At 43.1% G+C, this 25,073-nt stretch overlaps 1 protein-coding gene across 5 annotated transcripts in view; it reads left to right on the top strand.

The window, feature by feature from the left end:
* Prkcq (protein kinase C theta) overlaps positions 1 to 25,073 on the top strand; it is a 135,089-nt gene that overhangs the window by 86,145 nt on the left and 23,871 nt on the right. For all 5 annotated transcript variants that reach the window (XM_075970339.1, XM_075970341.1, XM_075970338.1 and 2 more), the window contains 2 exons: positions 20,262 to 20,353; positions 22,320 to 22,382. In XM_075970339.1, the coding sequence (XP_075826454.1) occupies positions 20,262 to 20,353; positions 22,320 to 22,382 (155 nt within the window). The remainder of the gene's footprint in view (positions 1 to 20,261; positions 20,354 to 22,319; positions 22,383 to 25,073) is intronic.

Here is a 25,073-nt window from a genome sequence, read left to right as displayed (position 1 = left end):
CTGAGCTCTTTCCTCAGCCCCTTGATTTTATTTTTATCTCTAAGAGTATATTTGTAGTAAATGAGTGAAATAAAAATTGAGGCCTCCCTTTTATAAAGGATGGGGGTATAAAATTTGTGCCACATACTTCCTGTGGCAAACTGCCCGTTACCCTCCAAACAGCCTTCCAGGGATGCTTGAGCTTCAAGATTAATTTAGCATCTTTTATATGCATATATATCACATGCATCAAGTCTCCTGTGGGAATGCATGTATATTCCCTGTGTGAATGTTGGCCTTTTCACAAGGACACTACTCAGTTTGTCTATCAGAGCTACAAGTCAATATTTTTCAGATTCCATGCAGTTTTGATACTTTAACGTAGCATGATTAATAAAATCCCAGAGACAGATATTGGGGTTCAACCTGAAGACCAGAAAAGCAAAGCAGCCATCCACTGGCTCTTAACACTACCTTGTCCAAAAATGGTGATCCTGCTTCCAAGAGCCCTCAGAATGAGACTGAGCCTGAAACCTGTCACGGTGCTGAAATCAAAGGCACTCACCACTACTGCCTGGTTTCTATGGCAAACTAGTGTGGTTACTGGGATAAAGGTGTGCGTCACCACTGCCTGGTCTGTACAGCTGATCAGTGCAGCTGTTTTACTCTCTGATCTTCAGACAAACTTTGTTTATTAAAATACAAAATGAAATATCACTACACATTAACAAGACCAGAGAAAAGTGATTGTACCAGCATCTCCCTGGCCGAAAAAAAAAAATATGGAAACGGTGGCCAAGAATTTGCACATCAAATGTAAATGTGCCTGGTTCACTTGGATTTTAAGGACTTGAGTCCTTTAAGAAAAAGATAAAAGAAAGAAAAGAAGAAAAGCTGTCATGACACTGAAAGCCGCAGGGCCCTGAGCTTTTGAGATGTCCTGGTTTATTTTTTAGACCTTGCCCCGTCAAACAGAGTAACTGACTAAGTGCCCCGCGTCAAGGGGAAGCAGTAGAAATCACCCTTCAGCCCCAGGCCTCAGGCTTGCGCCGCAGGACTCATTTCCTGACCCAGTTCCCCAGTCCAGGGTCTTTGGGTTTCACACACCATTAATGCAGGCACAGAAGTGCACCCCTATAATCCCAGCACCCAGGAGGTTGAAGTAGGAGGATCACCAAGCTTAAAGCCAACCTGGGCTATAGCATGAGTTCAAGATCAACCTGGGCAAATTGTGAAACGGCTGCCTGACTGCGAGGCTTGGTGAAAGAGGTTTGCCTGGCAGGTACTAGATCCAGATGAACTCCATCAAAACAGAACATAATATGAATCTACTGCTGCTTTCCTAAGGAATTGGGATTTTTTCCCCCCAGAAAGGTATTTGGCTGCCTCCTACTATTTATCCCACCAATAGAGAATAAGACCCCTATCCCCAATTTCAAGTCAAATTTAAAGCAAGTTTTAATTAAATACTAGCCAGGTGGGTGGGCTCTGGCCAGGCTCCTGGGAAATGGCCCAGAAACAAGTATGGCAAGGGCCTAAGAAGAAAAACCCATAATTCCCTGCATTTCCTATCAGGTCAATCAGGGGCAAGCATACATCCTGGCAGACCTCCAGCCTGTGAACCTCCTGCCCACATGTAGTCAAGCCCATCAGTGCAGATGGGTTATACAAACTTGCTTAGGGGAGCGAAAACACGTGGCTTGTTGTCTTCCATAAACAACAGCCTCCCATATTTTGAGAACTGTCTGTCCTTGGGCTTGCAGATCAGATACATTTTTGTTTCATGGATCTCTAAGGCACAGTAACTAAAACATAACATGTGACTTTGGCTCTCACACTACTTCCAAGGAGTGCTCCTGTTGGACATCAGAGCGGGTGACAGGTGTTGAGTTCCAGCTAGTGCTTTCCAGGCACATGTGGATCAGATCTTTAAAGATTTTTAGTGTCAGGCGAGGGAGATGGCTCAGTACATTGTGTGCTCACCACACAGGCATGACAGAAGGCAGGTGTGGAATGTGTGCTTCTCATCTCAGTACAGGGGAGGTGGAGACAAGGAGGTCCCTGGTGCATCCCAGCCAGTCATTCTAGCCAAATGAAACAGACCAGTAAGAGCTATTTCAATAGAACAAGAAGAGCAGTGCCCTGAGGAGCCACACCCAAGGTTGACCTCTGACCTCCACCATGCCCCTGTGCTTGGGCTCTTGTTGCTCTCTCTCTCCCCTCTCCCCTCTCCCCTCTCCCCTCTCCCCTCTCCCCTCACTCCTCTCCCTCCTCTCTCTCCTCTCTCCTTTCTCCTGTCTCCCCTCTCCCCTCTCCTCTTTCCTGTCTCCTGTCTCCTGTCTCCTCTCTCCTCTCTCCTGTCTCCTCTCTCCTCTCTCTCCTCTCTCTCTCTCTCTCTCTGTCTCTCTCTCTCTCTCCTCCCTCTCTCTCTCTCTGTCTCTCTCTCTCTCTCTCTCTCTCCTTTTTTTCTCTCTCTCCCATGTTTGTGTACACGTGCACACACACAATTTTATGAGACTAGGTGGGTGAAAATATGAGAAGAAAGAAAGAGAGGCCTCTGAGAAAAGGATAAGAGCTGTGGGCTTGGATGCTGAAGTTTAGCCTCAGTCCTGATGTTTTCTTGCCTCCATGTTCTGAATAAAAAGGAAACATCAGTGGCTGCTGGGTAGAAACTGGTACCCTACAGGAAAGTGCCCTGCTGAGGCCAAGGAGGCACAAAGCATTCCATTGAATCCAAACCTGACCCTGGAAGAAGCACAAAAGAATCTTCCAGATTAATTTTCTTGACCCTTGATCAAGATGACTTCATATTCCCGTCAACCTCTGACATAAGCCATTGGCCCCACAGTACAGTAGCGTTGAGGGTTGTGACTGACAGAGGTAAAGAAAAGAATGGCTTTTAAATTATCTGATTTACCTTTTGTTTACATTTCTGTATTATTCCTTAATATTGGTATTTCCCGTGCCTAATATGGAAGTCCACAAGACACACTCCCTCCTCAGTATGTTGTTTAATGTGTGCAAGCGTGTGACTCTGATCTTAACCCTGTGTGGAGCTGAGTGGGTTAATGTTAGAGCGCTTGCCTGACATACACAAGGCCCTGGGTTCTCTCTTTAGCAGAAAGGGAAAAGTAAAAATAAAGGAAGATGCAAAGGAGAACTAGAAGGAGGGAAGAATGGAGGGAAAGATAAAGGAAGAAGGAAGGGAAGGAGAGGAGAAAGGAGGGAAAGAATGAGGAAGGAGGAAACTAGGAGAAGAAGGAGGATCAATACCTACTTTCCATTATTAATTTTTACAGTGTACAAGATGGGGGCTGGAGAGCTGGCTCAGCAGGTAAGAGCACTAGATGCTCTTCCAGGATTGGCGTTCGAGTCCCAGCACCCACATGATATTCATTACCACCTGCTCTCCAGTTCCAGGGGGTCCATCACCCTCCTCTGGCCTCTGCTGGTAATAGCACACACATGGTACACAGACATGCATGCAAGCAAAACACCAATGCACACACTGTTGTACCCAGAGTGTGTCCCCTCCCCCCAAAAAAACACCAAGAGACCAGATCCAATGCAAAAGCAGAGTCTTTCCAATTACAAGTTAACTTGGGTCCTCCATCCGTCCAACACAACAGGTGGAAGAGGAGAGACCCTGAGCTCCAGTGGGGCAGAGCATATATTGGGGGCAGAGCAAGGGGGGCATCTGGGGTTCTGCTAGTTGCATAGTAACAGTCTCAGGAGAGGTCCACCGCTGGGTTGGGGGAACACCTCTGGGTTGGGGGAATCTGTCCTGAGCTGGTTGATCAGCTGCTGCTGTAGAAACTGGAGGGAATCTTGGGGGCAGTTCTGCACTCGGTAAGGCACATCCAGAGCCCACCAGCTAACTTCTGATTGGTTCCTGACCACATGGAGAATACCTGGCAGTTTCTTCCCTGTCATTAGGGCAAGGTCAGATAAGCTAGGAGGCTCAGCACATCCTGCTAAGTCAGGGGCTACATCTTGCTGGGTCTTTTCTGTAGCCTGTCATGGCTGCCAGGGAGGGGGTGAGGTTCTGGACCCCTCAACACAATTTATTTTCATAAATTAATCTTTTTTAAAAAAAAATACATTAGAAATATATAAGAAAAACCATCTACAAGAACAATGGCCATGAATCTTTCAGCTGAATTCACCCATGAATGAATTAAAAATAACTGGAAAACACAGAACACTTTGAGACCCACAAGTGAATTAAAAACAACTGGAATAAATTAAATATGAACTTTAAGACTCCATCTCACAAATTTCTCTCAAATGTCCCTATTAAATTAAATCACAAATGCTTCTCAGGGAACCACTATCTGTGAGTTCTGTGTTTCTCTGCAAAAGAAACAAAACTCAATGCTTTATAAACTATAAAGTTTTGCCTATTTTTACCTTTTTTTAATTAGTAAGAAAGGAAAATAAAAAGATCTACCTAATTTGGAAGAAAAATATTCCGCTTCCTTGACTTTCATTTTTAGATTGAAGTCTTGTTTAAATTTTATTTCATTTTCTTTTCTGGGGGCGCATTCATGCCAGGGTGAGCATGGCAGGGAGAGAGGACAATGTTCAGAGTGAGCCCCTGCCTTTTCCTTGCTGAGGTAGGGTCTCTCCTCCATTTCTGCCGCGACCTCCCAGCACCTCTCCTGTCTCTGCCTCCCAACTCACCAGGAACCCTGGGATTCCAAGTTATTGCCTCCAGCTTTTTGTAGGTTCTAGACTTTAACTCAGCCATAAGGCTTAGGCCTGGAATGCTTTCTCTGCTGAGCCACCCTCCAGACCTAAGTTCCTTGAATTTAAGATATCATTCATGCAGGTATGGTACCACACCCCCTTTCATCTCAGCACTCGCACTCAGGAAGCTGAAGCAGGAGCCTCACCAAGTTGAACGCCAACCTGGGTTACAGCATGAGTTCAAGGCCAGTCTCGACAACTTGGTGAGATCCTGCCTCAACAGAAAAATAAGAAAAGGGCTGACAGTGTGGCTTAGTGGTAGAGTGCTTGTCCAGCACACAAGAAGCCCAAGGTTCCATACCTATTGCAACAGATGATAATAATGATAACAACCATGAGCTGAGAAGCCCAAGTTTCCCTACTCTATCTCCCATAAAACCATGTCAAACAGGCTGAGGTAGCTAAAAACTAGTTTGAAAAGATGCACCTAATACAATGAGGTCTTTGTCTGCCTTTTTATTGTTTTTCATTAGACATGAAAGTGACTCATGATCTGGCTTCATTTGAGTCTCCTATGAATTAAAGGAACATTAATTAATGAAAGGTCTGTCAATATTCAAATCTGCAATTGTACTTTAAGATGTATTAACAGGACTGGAGAGATGGCTTTATGGTTAAGAGCATCAGTTACTTTTTTTCCAGTGGACACAGGTTCAAATCCCAGTGCCTACATGGAGGCTGTTTGTAATGCCAGGTTCAATCAATCTAGCGCCCTCTTCTGACCTCCACAGGTACTGCACTCATGGGGTCCGTGTGGCTGCAGGCAATTCATCCATACAAATTAAAGAGAGGTTAACAACCACAGGCCTTGAAGAGGCTTTCAATCCTATAAGCACAGCTCTGGGTCCTTGCTAGCGTATTTGAAGGACAGCCGCTGTGAGTGTTAGAGGTCTCCATGAAGATACATCATCACCACTACCACATGATGAATGCTGGTGTCCAAAACTATACACTCACCCCTTATCTGAGCAACTTTAACACTATCAGCACAATTCCTTTGAAATTTCTCTTCCATAAGAAATCATAATCATAAAATTAGAGTAAAATAGAAAAAAAAAGGTTGCGTTTTGATTTCTTCTTTAGAACACACAGCTGTGCTTCTGGTTACAGCTTCTAGGCAGAAGACACCATCTTTTGAGAAAGCTTCTAGCATGGTTTGGTAGCCTTGGCTTTCCTCCTTGCCTCCAAAGGCACAAAGCTAAAAGAGAGAACTTTGTGGAGATGTTTGAATCTTTTGTGAGAAAAATACCATATGATCTGCAAGATTATTATGTGAAATAAGAGGAAAACTTTTTATTTATTTTTTTTTCAAAATGTGTCATCCTGGCACGTCAATGATTTCAAAGCAAGCTGGAACATTGTCGGGTGTTAAATCCCCAGATTCTTATTCAGGAGCTGCCTCATCTGAAGATGTTGAGAACACTTCAATCTAGATACCCACTGGTTGAGTTTGGAGCCCTGGTGGCTGTCACAATTTTATTGTAAAGACTAGAATAATAGATGATTGTATATAAACCACATCATGGAAGAGATTTGTTCCTACCCTGATCCTGAATGAATGCTGGCCACTGCTGTGGGACAATGTTCCTGTATCCTGTCACTTGTATTTTAAATAAACACTGATTGGTCAGTAGCCAGACTGGAAGTATAGGTGGGGCAACCAGGCAGGAAGTAGAGGCAGGGCAGTGAGAATTCTGGGAAGAGGGAAGTTCCAGTCTGCAGTCTGTCTAGAAGTTCCATCTAGACACAGAGGAAGCCAGACACAGAGCAAACAAGATGTGACTGCCTTGCTGAAAATGTACCAAGCCATGTGTCTAACACAGACAAGAATTATGGGCTAATATAAGTTATAAGAGTTAATAAGAAGCCTGAGATACTAGGCCAATCAGTATATAACTAATGTAGACCTCCGTGTGTTTCTTTGGGACTAAACAGCTGCAGGACTGGGCAGGACAGAAACCCCCAGCAACAGAATGGCACCCCAACCATTCTGTTGACGTAAGACACGATTGCTCCTGGCAGCCCTGATCTATTCCAGAGAGAATGTTGAGCACCAAAGACACTCCACTTGGAGTTTGTCTTCTTCTTGGTAAAACTGGCCTTTGAGCAAGAAACTGCCCATGCCTCGACCATTGTCAAAGTGCGTGATGTCTGGACTGGACAAGCAAGATACAAGAAAAAAGGCTGCCAAATCTTGTCAAGACAGGGTAAAACAGTTTTGAAAAATTTCCTGCCTCTGAAAGTGGTCTGTCAGATACTCTAGGCCTTAGCCAACATTGATTGATTCTACATTGCAAATGAGACTTTGGGTGATTGGTCAGGCAGCCAGTTGTCTCTGTCAACAGGTCACTGCCTGGTTGAACCTGACCAATGAGCCTCTTTTCCTTAAGTGTTTGGGTAGATTATTTCAGAAATGGTGACTCACTTGGATATTCATCAAACAACCCTCCACCACCCTTATGCCCGATGTCACAAAACAGTGATTTTGGATGTAGATTCATAGTTTATCAAATTTGGTACCTATTTTTTTTTTATTTTTCGAGACAGGGTTTCTCAGTAGCTTTGGAGCCTGTTCTGGAACAAGCTCTTCTAGGCCAGTCTGGCCTCAAACTCACAGAGATCTACCTGCCTCTACCTCCTGAGTGCTGGGATTAAAGGTGTGCTCTACTATCACCTGGCGATCAAATTTGGTAGCTTTAAAGTTAATTTATGGTAATCTAATATGCTTGGAAAGTTTGCTTAAAGTGTTTTGTCCAATATCACAGGATAATAGGGGGAAATAATGAACAGATATATAGGAATTCTTTGGCACATAAAAAAAGTGTAGTAGAAATGTCATAAGCTCCCTGCATCTCTAAACCCACAGGTGTTTCCTCACTTCCATATGACTGTCATATTTCTTCAGAGCTCAGTGCATAATACAGCAATATTAAAAATGAATATGCATGTTCTATTGTAGTAATAAGGGCGGCGGGGCTGCGTCCCCGGCACCCGGCCGCCCCCACGGCTAGCTTTACCCAAAATAATTACACGGACACTGTATTCTTTTAATCACTGCTTGGCCCTTAGCTCTAGCCCTTACTGGCTAATTCTGATATCCTGATCAACCCATCTCTAATAATCTGTGAGCACCGGTCTTACCGGGAAGATTCTAGGTTGGAGCTTCATCACGTGTGTCTGCCCGGGAGCGGGGCATGGTGTCTCTCTGAGGCGTCTGCTCCCGAGAGGAGAGCTGTCGAGTCTGACCTCACTTCCTCTTCCTCCCAGCGTTTTGTTCTGTTTACTCCTCCCACCTATCTCCTAACCAATGAGAGCCAAGCAGTTTCTTTTTATTTAACCAATGACCTTCCTCCATCATTCTACGGGCCAAGTCAAAGAATTGTCTGTGGATTCTTTCTTTGTTATTTGTATAGTTTGGTTTGGTTTTATTTTGGTTTGTTTTTTAGATAGGGTCTTAGTAGCCCAGGCTCTGGTCTCAGTCTTGATCTTGACATTAGCCAAGGAACTTCTGGTCCTCCTGCCTCCACCTTCCTAAAGCTTAGATTCCTGTGCCTGGTTTATATGATGCTGGAGATGGAATCCAGGACTTACTACATACTCTGCAAGCATCCTGTTAACTGAATGACATCCAAGCCTGTTTCATTTAGGGTTTGAGTGGGAACTGTAACTTCCCTGTTTTCTGAGTGGAATTTCCAACTCTATCCACCGGCTGTCATAGGCTATCTCCCAATGTATACATGCCTTCTGTTCTCCAATACCCATCTTCTTCTTCTATAATCTTGAAATTAGAACATTGTCACCCATGTTTAACTCATGATACCCTGAAAAGAATTATGTCTACTTATATCTTGTTTTAGGAAGTACTGGTCCTGATTTCTTCTTCAGATACTGAAAAAATTATACATAAATTTGTTACATTATTCTTTGAAAATCTCATGCATCTCAGTTGAACTCACCTCTCATTTCCACCTCCAGCTCTCAGCAGGACTCCCCATCACATCTCCACCAGTTTATGTCCTCTTCCTATAAATTTTAATTATCAAAGAGTAAATAAAGTTTTCTAAAAAGACACCCTCCCAAAAAAACCCTGTTATTTGAGTTCCCTAGTGTTTGAAAAAAAATGATACCTAGGAAAAAATAACTATACTTATTCTTTGCTTTTGTTCCCACTTTGCTTATCTGGTAAAAAGGTTAGTGCTCTGATGTCATTTGTGTGACATTTGTCAAATTCCCATGCATTTTCAAAGTTAATTGTTCCTGCTTTGAAAAAATCACTAGCTAATTTCTTTGATGCTGTGAAATTCTCATTTATCCCAAACGTTTGACAACTGTTCCTCTGGCTACATTTTCCATTCTCTTTTTACTTTGAAAATGTGATCATTGCAGCGAGAATACGGTATACAAGCCAGAGATCATCAAATAGCTTTAGTGCGTACTTTTACAATCTCCCATTGGCTAATGATAGAAAGCTCACAGACTGCCTTCTGCCTCCTCTAAGAATGAGTATGTGTTTTAAATACTGATATATCCCCATAGTTCTAGACCCTGTACCTTCTCTAGTAATGTGTATCAAAGCAGCATGGTCCTATGATATTTATGCAATTGATTTTGTTAGATTGATCACCTCAGTTGCTCTTTAATCATCTCTTCTTTATACCGTAAATTTAGATTTGCATTTTAATGGTGTTTATCCTTTTAGAACTTTTGGGTTGTATTCTTTTTGGGAAAAACTATTATATTTGTCTTACTTTGATTCAAACAATTTTTAAGCCTTTATAAACCCCAAGTTCTATGTATGTGGCAGTCACCTATAGCCCAGGCTGGTCTCAAACACTCTGGGTAACTTAGGGTGACTTTACACTTCTGGTTCTCCTGCCTCCATCTCCAAAGTGCTGTGATTATACATTTATCAGCACACATCTGGGTTATTCCTTGCTTGTCTTGAACCCAGGGCTTCGTGAACAAGAGGCAAACACTCAACCTCATCCCCAGCCCTCCAAATGTCCTACAGATATGTTTTTTGACATCCAGCAGATCACTCTACTACTTTGTACCTGTCCACATTTTCTTTTGTGCATCTTCAAGGTAATAAGATCATTGACGCAGATGAGTTTTGGGACTAGGATCTCAATGGCTTCAAACACCAGGTCTGTTTCTTTGTCAGCTCTAGAACCGGCAGTAGTTACAAGAATTGATCAATGAATCAACTTCAGCTAAACCTTCTTTATTGACCTTGACACTGATTGGTGTGTAAGGCCTTGAAGTCACATAGTTCTTCTTCCTTAGCCTCCTGAGTGCCAAGGGTAAGGTGTGTGCCACACCCAATGCTTTTGTAATTTCCTACCTGTGGTAACTTAATAACTTTAAATGGTCAACAAAAAAGGGACATTTTTCACATCAAACCCCTGTTTCAGACAATTCACCTCTTATGTTAAAACCCAGACTATTTCTGGGACATTCGTTCTCAATGTGTGAGGATTATAGTTAATAACTACAGTTATAAATATGAAAACACCTGACAGTTATAGAGCGTTACTATGTGTCACTCTGTGTTCTGGGCACATTACATATTTGAGCTCCTTTACTCTTCATAACAGTCTATGAAGTAGACATTATTAATGTCCATGTTTTATAGACAAGGGAATGGAGGTGCCCGGAGGGACAAGGAGCCCATTGAAAGTCAGATCGCTGTGAAGCGAGGGAGCCAGGATGTTGCTTCACCGCCTCTCCTCAGAGACTAAACACACCAAGGAGAGCGCTTTAAAATTCATGAAAGGGAGTTTTAGCTGCACTTTGATTGCAAAGGAAAATAATTGGTTAGTTAATGCAAGAAGACCCCACGGAACAATTAAGCCAGTAAATACAACTGAGCCCAAGTCCCTGCTGCAAGGTACCGATGTCTTGAAATTCAGGCCAGATATTTCTGACTCACACTAATGAATCTACAAAGGTAGTGAATTTTACTAATTAAAATTTACAGTAGAAATATAAACCGGCCAGAATAAATGAGCTTGCTAGTTTGTAGAGAGCCGTTTATCTCTTTCCTATCTCTGCCTCCCTTGAATACGTACATTCGTGCATGCGTATGCACACCCCCCCACACACACACAAACTGCACCTTTATATATCTAGTTGTACAAAGGATTTTTTGTTGGATCCTTTGTGTTATATATTTATGAAAAGGAAATAAGCTTTGTTTCTTAGAACATCTCAATTTGTACTTGAGTAAATTAAAATGAAAGAAAGAGCCTGGTGAGGTGACACAGCCCTGTAATTCCAGCACTTGGGAGGGAAGCTGTGACAAGAAGATTGCGGGTGAGGAGCCAGTCTGGACCACATAGCAAGACCTGTTTCAAAGAGAATATTAATACATTCAAAATTGCTCCAATTCCCTACAATACCACAACGTCTAAATTCCGATTTATCAACACCAATACTGGGTTTAGAAGCACAGTAGAAATTTTGGAGTGAACCTCCAAAGACAGCATGGAGTATGTTAAAGAGAGACCAAAGTCTCACCCTGCCACCTCTTCCCACTCAACATCAGGTCCCCTCCAGCGTGTGTTTGAGCAGCCCTTGCTCTATAGTGAGATACACAGGAAGCTCCTCTCTTTTTTCTCCATGGAGGTACGGATGTGGGAAAGGCAGTTCCTCACTCCACACCTTTCTCTACAAGGTGATAGAGTCCCATTTAGTAAGTAGGCTTAATTGAGCCTTGGCTGTGTTGGTCCACAGCTGAATAGAATCTTTGGCTCTTCTAACACCAATGGAGCCTTACTGTACTGACAATGTAATTTTAAAAACAAAAAAAAGAGAGATATAAGAAAAATAATAAAAAAGAGTGGAAGTCACAAAAGAAGATACTGAAGATAATGAGTTAGAATCAGCTCAGAATAGAGGTTTACCTTCCTTGAAGACCTGAGTTCAACCCCGAGAACCCACTTTTTTAAAAACCCAGCATTGTAGCGTACATTTGTCATCCCCACTCTGAGGAGACAGAGAACAAAAAGGAAAGCTACTGAAATTATTAAAACTTTTTTATAAAAAATACTTTTTCAGTTCTTTGATTTATAAATCTGTATTCTTGTATTTGATTTATAAATCTGTATTTTAGCCCCTTTTCATCATTACCTAAAAAAGAGTTTTCACAGGTAAAGTTTTAGCTGTATGTAACAAAGAAAATTAACCCAAAAAAATTTAGATTATCCCATGATAACATATGTTTTCTCCAGAGAAGTATGAAGACAACTGTAGAAGCTGTGGGTAACGTGATCCTTCACACACAAACCCCTGCGGGTCTTGGCAAAGCCACCAGGCTGTTTTTCAGTTTTTTTTCAGAATACTCAAACTGTATACTGAAGTAATTTTGTAAGAGTATAGTGAACATATATGTGGCATGTCTGCAGAATGGAGGTCAGGAGATAATCTCCAATGTTGGCCCCCATTTCGTGGCTGCATACTCCAGGCTAGCTGCCCTGTGAGCCTCGAGGAATTCTCCATCTCCACTGAGATTGAAAATTGCTGCTTCTCATTTTATATACATCCTGGGGATCCACACTCAGGCTCTTATGCTTTTGAATCTGTCTCCCAAGTCCATCAGCACAATATTTAGCAAAAAGAAGAATTTTCATAACGCATCAAATCTTTATAATATTACCTTTTCCAGAATAAACTTAGTTATTTATTTTATATCCCAGAAGTAGTTTTCCCTCCCTCCTCTCCTTCCAGCTTCTCCCCCTACCCCACCCTAATCCATTTTCCCTCCATTTCCATTTAGGAAAGGGCAGGTCTCCCATGATTATCAATAAAACATGGCATATCAAGTTCAGTGAGACTGGGTACCTCCCCATGTATTAAGGCTGGGCAAAGTGACCCAGTATGAGAAGTAGTAAAATAATCAGAGGTAGCCCCTGTTCCCACTGTTAAGAATCCCAAAAGAAGAGCCGGGCGGTGGTGGCGCACACCTTTAATCCCAGCACTCGGGAGGCAGAGGCAGGCAGATCTCTGTGAGTTCGAGGCCAGCCTGGTCTACAAGAGCTAGTTCCAGGACAGGAACCAAAAGCTACGGAGAAACCCTGTCTCGAAAAATCAAAAAAAAAAGAATCCCACAAGAAGACCAAGCTACACAACTGTCACATATATACAGAGGGCCTAGGTCAGCCCCATGCAGGCTCCCTGGTTGTCAGGTCAGTCTCTGTGAGCCCCTATGAGTCAAAGTGAGTTGATTCTGTGAGTTTTCTTGTGTCCTCTGCCTCCTACAATCCTCTTTCCCCTTATTCTGTAGGAGTCCCTGAACTCCATCCAATGTTGGGTTGTGGATCTGCCTCTGTCTCCTTCATTTGCTGGATAAAGCCTCTCTCATGACAATCTGGTCACAGGAGATGACCAGTTCAGGCCATGTATCCAATATTGCTAGGCATCTTAGCTGGGGTCATCTTTGTAGATTCCTAGGAGATTCTCTTGTACCAAGTTCTTTTACCTGACCTAGAAATGCCCCCCTGCCACTTTCCAGTAGTCCCTTTCAGTACTTTCCCCCCTCTGCCCTCTCCCCAACCTGATTGCTCATGTTCCCACCCCCACCTTCCCTCAGTCCACTCATAAAATCTCTTCTATGTCCCCTTTCCAGGGAGACCTGGGCATCCTTCCACGAAGCCTCCTAGTCTCTCTGGGTGGGTGGGTTGTAGCATAGTTATCATTTATCTTACAGTTAATATATTCTTATGAGTGAGCACATACCATGTTTGTCTTTCTCAGACTGGGTTACCTCACTCTGGGATGATTCTTTCTAGTTCCATCCATTTGTCTTCATATTTCCTAGTGTCCTTGTTTTCAACATCTGAGTAATACTCCATTGTGTAGATGTACCACATTTTCTTTATCCATTCCTCGGTTGGGGGACTTCTAAGTTGTCTCTAGCTATTACTAATGAAGTTGCTATAAACATAGTTGAGTAAGTGTGCTTGTGGTAGGATGGAGTGTCTTTGGATATATATCCAAGAGTGGTATAGCTGGGTCTTGTGGTATTGACTCCCAGTTATCTGAGAAACTTCCACACTAACATCTAAAGCGGCTGTACGAGTTTGAACTCCCACCAACAATGGAGGAGTGTTGTCCTTGCTCCACATCCTTTCCAGCATGAGCTGTCACTTGGGATTTTGATCTTAGCCATTCTTATGATGTAAGATGGAATCTCAGAGTCATTTTCATTAGCTTGATGGCTAAAGATGGTGAGGATCTCCTTAAGTGTTTCTGGGCCATTTGAGATTCTTCTGTTCAGAATTCCCTGTTTAGCTCTATACCCCATTTTTAAATTGGATTTTTTTGGTTTTTTGATATCTAGTTTCTTGAGTTCTTTATATATTTAGGAGATCAGCCAAGCCTCTGTCAAATGTGGGGTTGATAAATATCTTTCCCCATTCTTTAGGCTGTTGGTTTGTCCTATTGATGGTGTCCTTTGCCTTATAGAAACTTTTCAATTTCAGGAGGTCCCATTTATTAATTGTCATTCTTAGTGCCTATGTTATTGTTATTCTGTTCAGGAAATTGTCTCCTGTGGCAATGTGTTCAAGATTATTCCCCACTTGCTCTTCCATCAGGTTTGGTGTATCTGGATTTATGTTGAGATCTTTGATCCACTTGTACTTGAATTTTGTGCAGGGTGATAGATATAAATCTATTTGCATTCTTCTACATGCTAACATCCAGTTAGGCCAGCACCATTTGTTGAAGATTGCTTTCTTTTTAGCATTGTATACTTTTGAGTTCTTTGTCAAAAATCAGGTATTCATAGGTGTATGGATTTACATCTGGGTCTTCAATTAGATTCCATTGATCCACCTATCTTTTTTATGCCAATACCAGGCAGTTTTTATTACTAAAGCTTTGTAGTAGTGCTTGAAATCAGGGATAGTGATACCTCCACATTTTGTATTTTGTAAAGGATTGTTTTAGCTATCCTGGGTTTTTGTTTTTCCATATAAAGTTGAATATTATTGTGTTGGAATTTTAATGGGTATTGTATTGCTTTTGGTAAGATGGCCATTTTTACTATGTTAATTCTATCGATCCATAAACATGAGTGATCTTTCCATCTTATGATATCTTCTTCAATTTCTTTCTTCAAAGATTTGAATTTTCTGTCATATAGGTCTTTCACTTGCTTGGTTAGAGTTATATCAAGATACTTTATATTATTTGTGGCTGTTGTAAAAGGTGTTGATTCTCTGTATATAGGAGGGCTACTGATATTTTGGAGTTCATCTTGTATCCAGCCACATTATTGAACGTGTTTATCAGCTGCATAAGTTCCCTGATAGTATATTTTGAGTCAGTTATGTATATTATCATATCACCTGTGAATAATGATGATACTTTGACTTCTTTGTCTCATGTTAGCCAGGACCCCTCAGCATTAGTCAATGAATTGCTGCTTCTGAGACACCTTCACTCTCAAATGGGTTGACTCTTGCTAACCACAAACTGGGAACAACACGGTATTGTCCTGTTCTGTTAATAAAGTCAGCGGACAGTGGAAGGGCATTTAGAGGTTGCAATCTGAAGAGTGTGGCGTTAGGAGAAAGCCCTGGAGGAGTGCTCCCTTTGCAAGCCAGTGTTTAATACTAACAGTGATGCTGAGAACTGTAGTGTCTTTCCTCTTGTAGGGAGCAAATTGAGCAAAGAGATTTTTCTACATGTGTGTTCGGTGTGTGTGTGTGTGTGTGTGTGTGTGTGTGTGTGTGTGTATGTGTGTGTGTGTGTATGTGTGTGTGTATGTGTGTGTGTATGTGTGTGTGTATGTGTGTGTGTATGTGTGTGTGTATGTGTGTGTGTGTGTGTATGTGTGTGTGTGTATGTGTGTGTATGTATGTGTGTGTGTATGTGTGTATGTGTGTGTGTATGTGTGTGTGTATGTGTGTGTGTATGTGTGTGTGTATGTGTGTGTGTGTGTATGTGTGTGTGTGTATGTGTGTGTGTGTATGTGTGTGTGTATGTGTGTATGTATGTGTGTGTGTGTATGTGTGTGTGTGTATGTGTGTGTGTGTATGTGTGTGTGTGTGTATGTGTGTGTGTGTGTGTGTGTGTGTGTGTGTGTGTGTGTGTATCGGGTGCCATCAGGGTGCCACAGCATATGTGTGGAGCTCCCTGGACAGCTCAGAGTCAGTACGGGATCTGGGATCCAGTTCGGGTCTTCACTCTCGGCAGCAAGTACCTGGACTGGCTGAATCCATCAACTCAAAGATAGCTTTCTAATATAGAGGTCACTCTTTCTAAGTGTTATGTTTTGTTACTTTAAGAGATCCTGAATGCTTAATTGAGGCCAGAGTTCCATGGATCACAGTCCTGTCCTCTGAGTGAGCACCTCATATGGTTTTTCTCAAAGAGATGCACATTTTAAAAACCATGTAAAATGACCAGTCAAAATGGCCTTGTCCTACCACTTCCGTTATTTATTCTAAACATCACAAGACACATTTCTTTTGGACCTATTTTTGCCTTTCCATCCTTTGCCCATGGAAGAACTAACTTCAATAACTTAATAATTCATCCAGGGCCCTGGATATCCTACATATCTGTAATAGATACAGTCACCTGCATTCCTCTAAGAGCCAAGCTCTGTAAGTAGACCCAAGAATGTGGCCTAAGCAGAGGAAGCCCTGCCCTTTGCTCCTTCTTCCTTGGGAGAACGTGGTAGTCTTTAAGGAAGCCAGCTGTGTGTCCCATCGCACTTGAGGGACGTCCAAAAAAGAAAACTATTCACTTTTTCTTAATTATACATCAAATATGTACTATGTCTGGGCATCCATCTCTCCTGGGCATCCTCTAATAGTTACTACCCAGAAGTGTTGCGTAGATCTTAGTACAATGTGCTGAAAAGGCACTACCTGTTAGTTTCATCTTTTCCCCCAAGAAAAGGGGAAAATATAGAAATATGTGGTGGTTAGTTAAGGTTCTGGCAAATGGTTCTCACCGAAGCTCGGGGTTGGCAGGGCTCCATCGCTCGGCTGGTTGGCAGCAGGCTGGGCTGTGCTCAGATGCTACAACTTCCACTTGATGGATGCTGCACCCGGAGCTCACGAGTTCTAAACGGGGCAGAGCTGTAGTGTTCCATTCCTCATCCCGTTAACGCTCAGCTACTGCACACCTGGGAAGATCCTATGTCCCAGTTAGGGTCTCCACAGACATAAAACCAGCCCAACCCAGGTCCCTCTCACCGTGCTCCTTTATGTGTCTCTCAGCTGGGGAGCAGAAGCACAAGACCAGCCTAGGAGAGGACATCCAATTCTGTGTTCTTCTTTCTCTCATAGGACTGTTCAGTCTTTCTCTGAAAAGCATCTGGTTATGTTTGGTTGTTAGTATTAACTAATTTCATTCATTTTCTTGTTTTGTTTTGTTTCTTTGTTTTTTGGGTTGTTTTGTTTTGAGACAGGGTTTTTCTATGTATCCCTGGCTATGGAGCTCACTCTGTAGACAAGGCTGACCTCAAACTCAGTTCTGCCTGCCTCTGCCTCCCGAGTGATGGGATTAAAGCCATATGCCACCTCCACCCGGCCATTTGTTATCTTATGACTGCGGCTACCAATTACTCAATGCATGCAAGGCGCTAACTCCAAGTTCACTTTCTACAAGGATCCTCTCATCTCATACTCAGAACAATCCTATGAAGTCCAAACATTAACTTCCTGATTTCAAAAACGAAAGGAAGCCTCGGAGAGGTTAATGAACTTAGCCTGAAAATAAAGGTGACTTGAAATCAGCTCTAAGAAGAGACAAAAGCCATGGTTTATTGGTTACACTGAATCTCCCACTCTTGGTTAACACTTGGTTAACTTGCTGAGTCTGGACTTTTCCAGTTGGCAGAGCTTTTGACAGCAACTCTGAAGGGGTTCGGTTCAGACAAAAGTCATTTTCTGTGCCCTCCTTCCCTGGCCACTGATGAAAGTTGTTTGTGCCAATGTTTCAACAATGGTTTCAAGTTTTAAAGGGGCTATCAATGCTCATAAACGGAATCCCCAAACTCCAAATCTTACATAGTACTAGGTAGCTCACTGGCTTTGAACTCACTCTGTAACCCAGGTTGTTTCTATAGTGATCCCCTGCCTCAGCCTCCTGATTGCTGGAATTACAGGTCTGTGCCACCACACTGGGATTCAAAGTTCTGTCATCAGAGAATTGATGGGAGCTTTAGGATCTTACTGGAGAAAGACCGAAGCCGGTTCTTGACCAAACTAGTTTGGTTGATCATTCCTGAGATCTGGGGGTGCTGGGGAAACTCGTGATTGCTTGTAGCAGGCTGTCAAGGCCGTCCTATACCACGTGGCAAAGCTAAAGAAGAAAGGACTCAGGGACACAGCAGCGTAAATAAAACAGAACTTTGCTCAGGACCAGTCAGGTCTAGCTGACCTGCACCCCTTCTGAGTTGCTATGAGAAGCCCTGCCAAGTGGAAAGATTCTTCCTGAGCTAAGAAGAGTGAACCCAGAGGACAATGACCAGGTCCTCTCTTAAGACCCCAACCTTCACAAAGCCGTTGTCACAGGAAGAATGTGTGAAATATGAGGGGTAGAGTTACATTTTTCCCCACCAGTCTCCTTTATCCACTTTTTCCAAATCTAAACTGACGGGGTAGAAACTGTGATATCCAAACAAACATTGCAGGGCCCCGTTCATATCCTGCCACTAAAAAGTAATGACCGACCGCCTTTGCCTTTTCAGATGATCTTACCAACTGGTTTTACGTGTGGGTGGGTGTGTAAGGGTGAATGTGTACGCAGGTGTGAATGGGGACATAAGTGTGCACAACCTGTGGAGGCTAGAAGTAAACCAGATGTGTCACTCCTCGGGATCTGCCCACCTTGGTTTTTGAGACAGGGTCTCTCTCTCTAGGTCCTGGGGCTTACCAGAGTTAGACTGACTGGCCAGGGAAGCCCAGCAATCCGCACGTCTCCACTTCTGTGGCACTGGTATCACAAATCCATACCCCCAAGTCTGTCTGTTTTACGTGGGTGCTGGCATTGGAACTGAGGTTTGTGTGCTTGCATGCAATGTAAGGACTTTAGCCACTGAGCTGTCTCCCCAAGCTCCTGGCATGTGAGTTTAATCATACATATGAGAGAAAGATGCCAGTGCCATGGCTTGTTCAAGGCCAGTAAAGTTCTGAGTGAAAATGGTAAAGGCTGGAGGTGGTTTAAATATTAATCACAGTGGGGAAAAGGTATGCCAAGGAAATGCAGGTTCCTCCAGATGAGGGAAATGACCACACTTGCTTGAAATGTCAGGGCTAAATTACAGTGATTGAATTGGCAATTCTGGCTTGTGCGCAGCAGAACAAAAAAAAAAGTGTGTGTGTGTGTGTGTGTGAGAGAGAGAGAGAGAGAGAGAGAGAGAGAGAGAGAGAGAGAGAGAGAGAGAAAGAGAGAGAGAGAGAGAAAGAGAGAGAGAGAGAGAATGAGAGAGAGAGAGAGAGTGTGTGTGTGTGTGTATGTGAGTATATATTTGTGTGTTGCAGTTCCAGTAGTGGAATCTAAAAATTTTATCTTAGTCAACTTTGAAAGAAGAGGATGGATACATTACTTGAATTATCAAGATAATTGCCATGATATTATCGTTCTGGGGAAATGTGGCTTCCATACAGATGACAGGCAATGAATGTTAGCATGAGGCGAGAACACTTTGAACCGTTACCTGTCTGCCTTAACACCCAATTAGTTTCAGTTCCCGACATAATGTTAACTCTGGCTTCTTTAAAAAGTCACTCAGTTGAGGTTAAGTGCAAATTCGTGCACAAACACAGTCTCCACACTTCATGGGTTGGTGACGCCGTGGCTCTTAAAAACTCTTACGCATCCAGGTGTTCAAAGAGCTGTGATTGTTTTTCTGGAAGAAATGGTGTCTCACGGTATTGGTGAAACATGATCTGGTTGGTATCGGGAACCTCCGATAGCTGTCACCTGAGGATTTCCCAGGCTTTCTGTTGATCACAGCCTATGAGCACTGGATTTCTAATGCCAGGCAGGGCCCTCATCCTATGCTAGGAGCTACATGCTCAAAAACTGTGGCTACCTCTGCCACGAGTGACGTGGACGTGAGCATAATACACTAACTTGATGGCAAGACTGAGGACTCTTTGATGGAAGACCTGGAATATCACCCACAGGGCATGCTCACTGAGTGTTGGCTGAGCACCATATAACATGGAGGTCCCCACCCTGTTCCTGGCATCGGAGACCCAGACACCATCCTCCACATTGTCTCTTGTAGCAAGTGTGTGATCCACATCCACTAAGTGCTCCATGCTGCCCGTAGTTCAGCAGACAGATCCCATCCTGTCAGATGGGTCACAGCGCACTGTCACTCAGTGTGTTACCATTCTCCCAGCGGTATTCCACACATGTCCTGGGGTTCAACAATATAGTTCAGCTGAGAGAAATTTCATGCTAGAATTGATTTCTCTAAAATTGCCTATTTCTTTGGAAAGTCAACTTTCTTTTCTTTCTTTCAATGCTAAAACTTGGTGTTTGATTGTTTTTTCCCCTAGGAAAACCTCTTTTTCGTGATGGAATACCTCAATGGGGGAGATTTAATGTACCACATCCAAAGTTGCCACAAATTTGATCTTTCCAGAGCCACGTAAGAGCCTCACTTGGTATTTGGGACGTTCTTGTATTTGTGGTGTTTCTGTGCACCCAGCACCCACCCACGGATTGCTTTTCTCATGTGGTCTTTTACATTAGTTTTTGTGATTATGTGTGTGCTTGGATTTGTGCCTGTGCACATGTGCATGCAGTGCCCTTGGAGTCCAAAGGAAGGTGTCTGATGCCCTGGAACTGGAGTTCCAGGCAGTTGTGAGCCACCTGCTGTGGGTGCTGGGATTCGAACACGGGTCCTCTGAAAGAGTAGCAAATACTGTTAACCACTGAGCCATCTCTCCAACCCCCTCATAGATTATTTTTCTTACTTTATTGGTTGGCATGCCTAAATCCCAGAACAAGGTAAATACTTGGGAATCATGTCAAACAAGCCAACAATTTCCCATTTTTATAAAACTGAGATTCACTCCTGTCTTATTTCATGAAATAGATCAACATGAATCAAACAGTTCATTCATTTCATAGGAACGCTCTCCAGTCCATCAAGTTCCTAACTCATTGAGCACAGATGCAAATATGTATCCTTTGGAAAGAGCAGTGAAATGGAACCCAGATGTCTCAGGTGACCCTGGGGGTGGCACTGAGCTGCAGCCTGTCATCGGGAAACTTGGTGGGAAGTTACAAAGCATTCAGCCTTTCCTGTGTTTGAAAATAACCCTCCCCTTCTCTGGCATCAAACAGCTGGGGATGCTAGTGGAGCCAGCTGTTTCCTGGTAGGAGGGCGGATCCTACCAGCTGGGTCCCGCAGCTCACCTGCAGGTGTTGTTTTTCCCTTAGCCTTGGTCCTGCTTCCCTCCTGATAAACCCACAGCAACATACAAGCAAACATAAGCAGTGGAATTAGCATCATTTACAAATGATAACTAGGGCTGGCAAGATGGCTCAGTAGGTAAGGGCACCTCACGACCTGGTCCCATCCCAAACTTGCGTAGGTTGTCTTCTAATCTGCACACATGCACCATGATACACAATAAATAACTACATACTGGCTTTTTTCCCTTGATGCTTGGCAATCTATCATATACCTCTTCATGACCACTTAAAGTGGTTTAGGCAGAATTGGGTTGAAAGATGGACTGGGTCCACCAACTTCTGCAAAAAAAAAAAAAAAAAAACAGCACCGTGGCTGTTTTATCAACTCTAGAAGGGAGCACTGGCCACTCCCAGAGTCTTCAGGCACCTTCAGCCAAAAACCTGTGATTATTTTATCAGGTTTCTGCAGCGTTGAGCAGAAGTCCCTGGGCATTGCACACTTGCATGAAAAGAGGGGCTGGTCATTCTGTCCCCCAGGGTTCTATAGAGCTTGAATGAAGCTAACTAGAACACCTGCTGCCCCTATTGTCCCCTAAATGCGTTCTTCCTAGGACCCAGCAAATTTCCCTTCCAAGAAGCTCTCCCTTATGTCTGACTTATTCCCACTAGAGAGACATAACCTCATTTCCTTTAAGCCTGCCACCACCGATGAGGAGGAGCAGCTTATCACCATCTGTCTTCTCATATCCTCTTACTCCCTCTCAGTCTATAGCTCTGGCCCAAGCTTAACAACATCAATATGAAAATATTCTAGCAAGATATGTTGGAGACGGCCTGGCACCGGGCTCTGTGGGCTCTAGGCAGAATGTAAAGGAGGAAACTATTTTTCCTACTGCACTGTACTATTTATTATAGTTCACGTTTGCATAGGTTTTAAGATAGTGTGGGCATCGCAGTTTAGGAGATAAGAGCAAACAGCAGATTCACCAGCTCCTAAATGATGCTTTCTGGGCAGACCCCAGGTGAGCTGGAACCTTTGTGTTACCTGCAGAGTGGGTGACATCTTCCTGTCTGGAGTTCAGCAAAAGCGCATGTGTGCCATTTAGTTGAATATACATAAACTATCACAATGCTTGGAGCTCTTGCCCTGCTCCTCCTATGCTCATGCTGTGCCCTGACTGTCTTTCTGACAGGTTTTATGCTGCTGAAATCATCCTTGGTCTACAGTTTCTTCATTCCAAAGGAATTGTCTACAGGTAAGCCATTCTCTGGGTTGATTCCACAGCCCCGTTCATTTCAGCACTGCAGTTGATTGATGTAAAAGTGTCCTGGGAGGACAGCCTCCACCCAGAATCCTTGCCTCTGGGATTCTAATCCTAGAAGCCAGAGGTTCTGTTTTATTTCATCCTTCTTTCTTCTGGCCCTTGCGTGGGCTTTCCCTCTTCTCTTCCTGCCATTGCTTCAACTCTGACGCTTTATTTCTGCTTTCTCTATCCTTTGTGTCTTCTGTACCTCTTCCTTCTGTTTTAGGTCACCTGGAAATGTTTATGCAATGTTTCCTTTTGTGTGGGAGAAGGAAGCTCTTTCAACATCTATGAAAACTCATGACTACACCCTACAGAAGCACACAGACCACCTCCACTGCCCTCTACGATAAAATTCAAAATTTCTCTTTTGCATGGTTTTAATTCATTCTCTGCTGCCAGAGCTCTTAGATGAATACTATACTACACTCAAAACAGTTGACGCATTTTAACATAAAATCTTCAATGTTAGTTTTCAGATGTCCAGTTTCCAGACTCACTGTAGAGGAAGGGGGGGAGGGTGTGAGGAAAAGGAACTGGAAGGAGTTGGCTGAACTGCTAGTAACCAACACAGGGGCCTGGTCTGGAATAGCCATGACCTGGAGTCACCATTAAAAGTTCCATTGTCCTACACTTGGCTTTTTGCAGACAGCAGGCTGAATAGAGCCTTGGTCAACACTGAGGCTTTGGTATTTGCAGAATATGGTTCTGCTATCAGAAAAAAATCATATAATAAGAACACTCCATTTCCAGATATGTCCTGGTGAGGGTACTTTCTACAGCATCGCAAAACTCAAGTTATTGAGATGCACACTCTAGAGTATAAGCTTAAACTTCTTTTAAGTCTTTTGTGTGTGTATGTATGTGTGTGTGTATGTGTGGTGTGTGTGTATATGTGATGTGTGGGTGTGTAGTGTGTGTGTGGTATGTGTATAAGGTGTGTGAATGCATTATGGTGTGTGTATTGTGTGGTGTGTGCATGGGTGTGGTGTGTGTGTATAAGGTGTATGTGTGTGCATGTGTGGTGTGTGTATTGTGTGGGGTGTGCAATGTGTGTATAAGGTATATTTTTGCATATGTGGTTTGTGTGTAGTGTGTGGTGTGTGCATGGGTGTGTTGTATATATATATGTGTGTGGTATATGTGTGGTGTGTATGTGTGTGGTGTGTATGTGTGTGGTGTGGGGGTGTAGTGTGTGTGGTATGTGTATGTGTGTGCATGGCCTGTGTATTGTGTGCATGGTGTGTTTATATGGTGTGTGTGTGTATGTGTGTGGTGTATGGATGGGATTGGTATGTGTATGTGTGTGGTGTGAGTGTGGTGTGTGCCTCTGTAGTGTATGTGTGATGTGTGTGTGTGCAGTGTGTGTATATGGGAGGTGTGTGTGTTCTTGTGTGGTGTGTGGGTGCGTAGTGTGGGGTATGTGTGCAGTGTGTATGTATGTGTGTGGTGTGTGTTTGTATGATGTGTGTGTATGTATGGTGTGTATGTGTGTGTGCTATATATATGCAGTAACTATGGAGGCCAGAAGAAAGTGTCAGATTCTTTGGAGCTGGAGTTATAAGTGGTTGCGTTATGCTCAGCATGGATGCCAGGAATTGAATGCAGGTCCTCTGGATAAGCAGCAAACACTATAAGCCACTGAATTATCTCTTCAGAATTTTTTTTTCTAGCTATCTAAAAGGTGGTAGGTTAAGGATAATAACTTTCATTTTTTTAGTTTTAATATAATGCCTGTAATGTGTAAATCCCACTTGCACTTAATATTGCACAGTTTGTATGTGGATATGTGGACAGATTGATAAGAGGATGAATGGGGTGAATGAATATCTTGATAAGTGGATGAGTGAACGGATCAACAAATGAATAGATTGATGAGTGGACTAGATGGATGTGAAAGGGGTGAAGTCAGGAATTTTGGAAAGAGAAAGAATTGGATATTGCAGAGTTGCTAAGACCTATAAACTGAAATCCATATTCCCCAGTGCTTCTCTTCCAACTCAGCATGAGGCTTCCATCTTGGCATGCTGATGGACGTGCAGGACAAAATGACCAATAAATGTCTTCCTATGACAAAGAGCATACGCTCATCTTAGGGCTTTATCCACACGTGTGAGTCATGGTTTTAAGTCTTATGCACCAATCAGGGAAGAATATTTGACTCATTGAGTGAGGTCATTATAGATCTTTGAGAGGCATCCTAAGATAATTAAAATCAAGACGAGGCCATCAGTCCTGTCCCCACGCTGCTTGGTGAAGACAGCAAGCTGTTGTTGGGGATGCTGGACCCCAAACTTCAGCTGCTGATGACACTGAAGTTGGCCTGTTTTAAACAACATTTCGAGTGCTCAGGTGTAACTTGACCGGTAGGTGGCTGAAATGGCAGAGTCAGCCTATTCATTCCCTCCTGTGGGACAGGGTTGCACTGGTCTGTTTACAAACTCCAACTCGTAACTCTGAAAGGCCACCCAAAAAATTAACATAACCCTGGCAGCACATTAAAAACAAAACATCATTCTGTCATAGTCCTAGAGACTAGAAGGCTTAAATCAAAGTATAGCAGAACCTTTCATCAAAGGTTCTAGGAGAAGACCCTTCTCCAGCATACCCAGCCAGAGAGCCTGCAGGCATTTGTAGCTACAT

The sequence above is a fragment of the Microtus pennsylvanicus genome, chromosome 4 (genome assembly GCF_037038515.1).
Source record: "Microtus pennsylvanicus isolate mMicPen1 chromosome 4, mMicPen1.hap1, whole genome shotgun sequence".
Lineage (NCBI taxonomy): Eukaryota > Metazoa > Chordata > Mammalia > Rodentia > Cricetidae > Microtus > Microtus pennsylvanicus.
Note: the sequence above shows the minus strand (reverse complement) of the source record. Positions and strands in the feature narration are given on the sequence as shown.